General features: G+C 43.6%; 1 protein-coding gene across 1 annotated transcript in view; it reads left to right on the top strand.

The window, feature by feature from the left end:
* Positions 1-936: 936 nt before the first annotated feature.
* The window catches only part of LOC104524790 (E3 ubiquitin-protein ligase LNX-like), a 14,393-nt gene continuing 7,130 nt past the window's right edge, over positions 937-8,199 (top strand). The window contains exons 1-3 of the mRNA XM_010167775.2: positions 937-1,041; positions 4,693-4,870; positions 6,766-6,994. Coding sequence (XP_010166077.2) covers positions 937-1,041; positions 4,693-4,870; positions 6,766-6,994 — 512 coding nt within the window. The remainder of the gene's footprint in view (positions 1,042-4,692; positions 4,871-6,765; positions 6,995-8,199) is intronic.

Below are 8,199 nucleotides of genomic sequence, written 5' to 3' on the forward strand. Positions count from 1 at the left end.
CCACACTTCCTCAATTTGGCAGTGAGGATGTGGGGTGCTTCAGGGAGATGGACAGGCAGGGCTGGTTTAAATCCACCCTGCCTGATGGGCAGACAGATGTGTCCTTAAAGGGACCTTTGGACTGAACCAGCTGTCAGATCAGGTGCACAGCTGTCAGCCAGGAGACAAGCCTAGCTCTGCGTTTTACAAATGTTTAGAGATACCAATTTTTGCAGATTTTATTTTCTTTTTTTTAAAAAAAAAACAAACCCTACTTTCTTCAGTGGTTTTATGTCTAAAAAGCATATCTATATCTATATCTATTTTTAGTTTTCCTTTTCCACAAAGTCACAGTCACAGCCCTTATTAGGTGAGACTGGATCAGCAGGAGCTAAACCAGAGAGCAGATTTAGTGCTCAGTAGCTAGTACCCAGTAGCAAATAGTGCCCAACTAATCATGCATCTGCAAGGCATTATGTCCTAATGAAGTAATGATTTCCTTAGGGAGATATGTGTAGGACAACAATTAGCTTGTGTTGCTACTGTATGATTTCTAGTGAAGCTCCAAGCACCTGCTAGCTCTACCACATTGATCTGATTAATTGGTATCACATGTGATTATTTGAAACTTGCCTTGCCTTCCATAAACTTCCCTAGATCCTCATTTTAGGTGTTAGATGAGAATTCATGAGAAATCCAATATTATTTTGGGTAGCTGTAAGATTGAAGGGCCAATGTTGACTTTGCAGCAGTTCTTTAAAGACTTTTGTTGGATAGACTAGGATTTTTAAGAGGATTTCCAGTTTGCCACAAGAGATGGGTGGTACATAAGCACGTGAGTAGGCATGCTGCTCTAGGCTTCTGTCCAGTGCCACCATTTGGGCTTATTTGTTCATAGCTCCCTTTAGTTTTGTGTACATGCAGTGGAGGATTTGTATCAGAGAAAATGTTCTAACAATGGATCAGGAGATCAGTACAGCTGGAGGACACAATGAGCTTCAGGCACTGTGGGCTTTTGGTCTGATACAATCATTACTGGAGTGTTATTTGCCCTTTTATAGGGTATGAGTGTGTCAGTTTGAATTTCTTGTGCTTTTTTGCTGAAGGTTTAAATGAACATCATTTGCAATTCAAGATCTTTAAACTCCAGGCTTTGGCAGACTTAAAATATTACTTATTTTCACATGGGCATTAGTGCAGGAGTAATACTTGCAAGCTTAGGGCCTGTACAGTGTCCTAACGCAGCGCACTCTTCTGCTCTAAGCCAAGGCAATGTTTGTTGGCTGGACTTGACCGTCAAGGGAATTTCCTATGTGTGTGTGGTTTGATAAATCTGCTACCTGCTGCCATCTGTGGGATTGCTTTATTATGTGTGACTGATAAAGAGATTGTTAACTGACTTGAATTCTGATTAATTTTAGGGTGATTTTTATTCCCTGAGCTTACTGCAAGACATGATATTAGCAGGTTAGGAATGCTGTGTCTGAGGGAAGCAGCTCTTGCTGCAGAGCACGTGTGTAAACGTGGGCTGAAATATGCTCTCACGCCTTGGCTGTATTCAGCACCAAGAATAAATTCTTGCTTCCAATAGCTGTCTTGCTCGTACGATGGCTCAGGACCTGCTTTTGGCCAAGCCATTGCCATCATGACAGCCAGTCTCCATCCGGAAAGTGAGAGGTGGCAACTCTTTCTCAGGCCAATGCCGACAGCAACAAGCTAGACAGGCAACAAGGCGCTGGAGAAAGAGGAGGATGGTCTGTAGTGACCACGTCCTTCTGTGGTGGCCATGATGCTGGGTGTATGGTGTGTTGGCAGACTGGTCCTATGCAGGCTCTCATCGAGCTGTTCTCCTCCTTATGGAGACGGGGGAGGCACAGCCCAAACTCTTCTGGCTGCTATCCTGATTCAGAAAAGAGATGTCAGAAACGCTTTCTTGTGCAGCCGAGGTTGGTGAGCCAGGCTGTAACTCATAAACGGGCCAGATTCAATTTCTTTGAAGTCAGTGGGAGCTTTGCCATTAATTAAATAGCACTTGTTTTTAATTGGAACTGTTTTCTTACTCCTTTCTAACAAATTGTCTAGTACTTAAATCTGTTGCCCTGTTGCCTGAGCAGGCAGTGTTTGCTGGCCTTACTAACAGGTTAGTCTTCAGGTAAAGAACATTTTCCAAACAGACATAGCTATGTCTTTTGCCTGCAAGACACGTGTCATGGCTTTGATGTTGTGATAATCTGCTGTAAATATTTATTTTCCAGTAAATATACAGAAAAGAAAAGGAGATGAACTGTTATGTTTTTCCTCTCCTGACCTCTGAGGTCACTTCAAAATGACAAAGAAGGACAATTGTTTAGAAGAGAATGCATTGAAATGCAGTCACTGATAAACATTGCCTTTTAACTGGTTTACTCATTATCAGTTGTACCTCCAAGAAAGCTCTACGTGTGTTTACTAAGAAAGGCTTTACTTTCCTTTCATCACTGCCTTCCTCTCAGCTGAGTCACTCCAATTCCTTTCTATCCACAACCATGTAAAAAATGACATGTGGAAGAGTAGCTTCAAAGGAAAACTGGTCCTACATGGTTGAGCATACAAGCATGAGTACTTTTATGATTCTTCATTGAAATGCAACAGGACAATTTGTTATCAAGCATTACTTTGAAATCTGCTTCTCTCTGCACCGATTCCTCAAAACCAGAACATTAGTTCTGAACCTAATATTTTTGGTGACTGAGACATGATGGACACTGCAAAAGTAACAGAATTGCTCTGAATGCTTGGACCTGCAAGTCTAATTCCAATTTAATGTTTTCTACAAAATTTCAGACTGCATTTTTGTGAAAATTAGTATAGCCCCTATCCCACATGCTTCAGAAAGTGGCTTTTTCATGATGGAAATCCTTTCTTTTCCCAGGGAAAAAGGACAATGTTTTTGTACAAACGTGGATGAAACATTAAGTTTTGTTTGCACAAATATAGACCTACTATGTTTAAAACATTTACACCTTAAAGACAAAGGTGAAAGGCTAAAATTATCTGGACTAGAACATTTTATTTATTTTTTTTTAAGAAGAGAGTGTTGTAAAACCTTCAGAAATTTTTAGGTTCATTTGCAAGCCATAAGCCAAATTACTCTGACATAGTGCCTGTGTTCTGCACGGATCTGATGTGACAAGTTCAAACAACTGTATCAATTTTTTTGTCCCGGTGACTTAGAGAAGACCTTTTCCACCAAGCACTTTGCCTTTTTGTTCCTGGAGCTCTGTGGCAGCTGCTGTTGTTCTGCTCAAGCATCTAGAGATCCTTTGCTAAGCTGCTGAAAGGTTCTGGGTTTTGTTGTCGACGCTGTATCACAGAAATCCTGATGTGGAGTTAGTTCCAACAAAAAAACCTTAAAAAAAACCCCCAAAACACAAAACAAAGAGACAACCTGTCCTACTCCCATAAAAATTTCTTGCCACTCTCTTCCTTTGTTCATTGTTGTCACTGTGGGAGCAGCTGTGGAGTTGCCTGCTCTATTTTCTGTGCTACTGGCCCAGGAATCAAAGTGGAATGTCTTTGTGGGTTCTTGGATCTCTAAGAAGAGATTAATATGGGTTTAAATGAGTTTTATAGATTATTTTTGCATATTATAAATGTGAGGTTACACTTGTGAATGAGAAGGTTGTGGGTTTTTTTAATATACATTTGAAATGTATTTAGCAGCATACATATGATCCTGGAATGAATAGTGCTGTTCCTGCTAGAGGGGCTGGGATCTTCAGGAGTTGATGCCAGAAGCACAGCTTATTAAATACTTAAGGAAATCAAAGCAATTAACATTTAAATCCAGATTTTCTGGAGAAGCATCCTTGTCTCTTGAACTCCTCTGTAAAAGCTGGATGAGTTGTAAACATGACATTGGGTTCACAGGTTTTGTTGGAGCTTGCGTTGCCTCTCCATCCTGAGGCCACCTGTGTTTGTTGCACCCTTGCTCACACATGAGTTATTGCATGACCAGTGGTGTGTATGTCACTTTTCTTGTTCAGAGGGAGGAATAAGGGAATGTATCTCCTCAGGAAGTAGAGATGGCTGTCCCAAAGTGACCTTTTAAACACAAGCACTAGGAAGAGCACCCTGGAAGCTGCTGGCTCTTCAGTCTGTAGATGTCCTTCTCTCTTCCTGAATGGAAACATATCTTCTCTGGTGTATTCTCACCAGTAACTTACAGAGAAACACAGAAATCTGGAGCTATCTATCTTCTGATCTGACCCTAATACTTGTATTCCTTTAATTCAGCTGGATGATTTCTCATTAACTATACAGATGATGTTCACACTGCAAGCAGTAAGATAAGAACCAAGTGACCTAATAGTCAAAGATATGGGACCACTAGTGATACTAATACCAAGAACATTTTTTTTTTTTTAATCAGATTCCTTATTTACATTTCCAAGACCTGCCTCTACTGATCTCAACACTGAAACCCTTCTGATTTTAGTGGGAGCAGTGCCTGACTTTAACTATTAAAGCACGTATTATCTCGGCGGTTGCTCTGACTCTGCAGATGCCTAAGCACTGGAGAGAGTCGTGCCTGCCATCTGGCCAGGCATGGCAGGTGGCTGTGAGGTCTTTGGTGTTTCCTCAGCAAATATTCATTTCAGTAGAAAAATGCCTAAGCTGCCAGGGAGGTCCCCATGCCCACTGTGTTTGTTGTTGCTGTTTTCTCCATCACAGAGCACCCTTCACGCCGTCACCTGTCATGAGAAGGTGGTGGCTGTCCGGAAAGATCACACAGAATCGCTGGGAATGACTGTAGCAGGCGGGGCATCTAACTGGGAATGGGATTTGCCTATCTATGTGATAAGTGTCGAACCTGGAGGAGTTATCAGCAGAGACAGCAGGATAAAAACAGGTAATAAGAGGGGATTTTTAAAGCCTGCTTTAATTCAAAGGCTTCCTTTGAAAAACAGAGGGACAGTGAAAGAGCATCACATCCCAACACCTTCAGCCATCCTACAGATTTTGGGATGCATCAGATTAGAGGATCTCAAGTCAGCTACCAGCAAAGGTATAATATGCAGCGGTAACACCTCTGTGAAGTGGGATGTAGCCATATTCGGGTAGGAAAAAAAAAATAGTTTTTCACAGGAAAATGAGCTTGCGCCACCATCAACTAACTACTGAAATCTTCATTGTGCAACCTTCAGGGGTTTTTGATATAGTATTTTGTGCTTGTTTGTCATATCATTCATGGCTTTGAAAAAAATATAAAGGGGCAGAATTCCCATCATATATGAAGCAATGTTAGTGCCTTGTGGCTCAATATCATGTCTGGAAACACTGACTTCATAACTCCATTTGGTTCTTGATGTAACAGAGTGAGAAATTTAATAACTTCACCCCCTCTGCATTAATAAGTCTTTAGAGTAAGGCAAGAAGCATATTTTATCAGTGGGTTTTTACTGGAATAGACAGGCAGCAGAGGAATGGTGAAACTCTCAGTTTTCAGGATGCTACTTCTCCAAGATTCAAGTACCTTGGTATCCTGCATCCAGCAACCACACAGGCCCCTGGGCCCCTGCCCTTCGTCCCCTACACTCAGCTTCAGCCTGGTTGCTGCCCAGAAGCTGGAGGGAAATCCTGAGCTCAAGGGAAGTGAAGGCACCCAAAAGTGGGGCAGAACGGCTGCAGCCCAAGTGAGCCCCATGAGTGGCACCAGCACACAGGGGAGCCTCCCTTTTGCAGGAGCTATGGCTGCTCATCAAAACCCATGTAAGAACATGACAACAGGAGCAAACCAGCAGGTTTCCTCTTTCCTCCTGCTGGGAAATGACTGCCTCTCAGTGGGATACGTTTTCCAAAAAATATTCATCATGAGGCAGCATGGAAAATTCAGCCTAGTTAATTTGATAAAATTAGAAACAAATGAATACGTGATGTTATAACAGCGCCATAAGCCTCCACAGTTTAGAGCAGCCCTTAGGCTGTTGTCTGTCTCATCGGGCAGACCACAAGAAGAGGTTAATGTTCATGTCGTGCTGCCTGGACTGCTGGTGAACATAGTCCCTGCCTGGAGGAACATGCAGGCGAAGCGCAGAGGGCACCCAGGGAAGTCCTGGCGCTGGAGTGTGCTGCGGAGGGTAGCAGAGCACTTGGCACTCTGGATGCTTGCATGATATTAATGATGTCTTTATTGTTCTCCCTGTAGTAATTGAGGTCATCTTTGCATTTTTCTCTGAAGCTGCTGTGCCTACATTATAAATAAGGCATACAGAAAGATGTTTTGGCTTGCAGCCATTCAAACAGGCATTAACATTAAAATAATAATACATTATTTCACAAAGCAAACTTAGGGAAAAGCCAGCTGGAGCAGCAGTCCTCAGCTTAGGGAGCACTGGGAGAAAACCACCTTCAAGCTTTCAGGTTTCATGCTTGGGTTGAGTACAAAAAACTGGGAGCAGGTTTTGGAGACCTGAACTAGCATCATGTGCCCATACCAAAGCTTGTTGGTGCAACAGGACTGTAGCTGTGCTGTTCGGCTCCAGTTATAGGACGTAACATCACAAGAAACCAGGACCAAAGCGTCTGTCCAGCCCGGTGATGCTCCTGTGTATGGGGATCTAGCCCCTTCTCGTATGCCTGTGGCAAGTTTACTAACATATGCTTCACATCCACATTTAATGATAAGATTAACAAAGAACCTCATCAGGCAGCAATTCTTGGCCATAGCTTTGACTAGCTTGTTCATGGGGGTGGGATCCTGGAAACACTTGTAGGGTTTTTTATCATCCATTTTATCGGTCTCAGGTGACATCCTCTTGAATGTGAACGGGATTGACCTGACGGGGGTCAGCCGGAGTGAGGCCGTCGCCCTGCTGAAAAACACCAGCTCGTCGGTGGTGCTCAAAGCCCTGGAGATGAGAACGTGTGAAGCTCAGGAGGAGCGAGGCCGCCTGCCACCCCCCGAGACTACGCAGGTGACCTCCGAGAGCAGTGAGTGGTCACCTTCCTGGGTGATGTGGCTGGGGCTGCCGCGGTAAGTCCACAGATTGCATCCTCTTGCTGAAGGGGAGTGGGAGGAAAGATTTGTATTTTCTGGCAATTCTTTCTTTTGGCTTGATTCATTGCACTGACATCTTAATTAAATCCAGGCTCTGTCGCAGACTTGACTCTAAATACCTCCCATTTGTAAATGGGTATGTGTACATGAAAAAACAGACACACAGATCCTCTTGCAAGGGAGGAAAGGATTCTCACTGTTCCAGTCTTGAAAAACATATCTGGCACTCAGGGAACGAAAGGAAAAGCTTGCAGGGATGCAGGAGTTTGCTGAACTCGGGTCTAGGCTCGACCACCCTGCAGAAAGCAGAGCTACTCAAGCTGCACAGCCCTTCTCCTTAGCCAAATCCAGCTGACTTGTTTGACTTTGCCCAGATGTTGCAAAGTGCGTGCAGTTGGCCGGTATCTCCGAATCACCTCTTTTAACCCCACCCCCGACTGAAAGAAGTACATTTGTCATACACAGGAAGCAGCTGTGTTGTTATTTCAGTAAGGAATAATAAAAGCCACGTCGCATGTCGTTAAGTTCTCTGAAACACACTTGGTGTGCAGGGTGCGTACCTGCAGCTTCAGCGACATTTTGTGAAGTATTAAATGAGGACATGTTGTGAATCTGTGAATATGCGAAGCCAGTAGCATACAGCTGAAACTGGTATTCAGTTCTAAGGAATGAAGAATTTAGCTTACAAGTTACTTTTGCCCATACTCCTAACCTGGCAGAAGTTCAGAGTGTCTCTTTCTCTTCTACAGGAGGGCATGAAAAAATGGTCTGCAGAACAGCTGGGGTTTTGCTCTAGGCACAGTGTCAGGACTCCATTTCCCAGTCTCACATAGCAGGTTAGATGCTTTCCCTCATTCTGGCTTGAGCTGTTTTGAGCTCATTCACCATGCAGGAAGGTCTGCTGTGAGGGCCAGATGTGTTTTGAGGCTTGGTCTGAGGCTAATGACTGTGTAACATGTGCTGAAGTACTGCAAGAGCAGAAGGCAGGCTGTGTGTCCATCACCCACAGATGAAAAGTTTTTCCTCCAGTGGAGAGGACTATGTCCTTATTCCGGTGAAAGAAAAGCAGTAAAAAGAAAAAAGGAATAAATGGATGGCCCATAAGGTGCTGCCCCAGGCCAGGATAAACTTTTCTCACCCAGTCTTGCTGCAGGCAGGAAGGCCCAGGGAAGTCCCCATTC

This window comes from Antrostomus carolinensis, unplaced genomic scaffold (assembly GCF_000700745.2).
Source record: "Antrostomus carolinensis isolate BGI_N321 unplaced genomic scaffold, ASM70074v2 scaffold30985, whole genome shotgun sequence".
Classification (NCBI taxonomy): domain Eukaryota; kingdom Metazoa; phylum Chordata; class Aves; order Caprimulgiformes; family Caprimulgidae; genus Antrostomus; species Antrostomus carolinensis.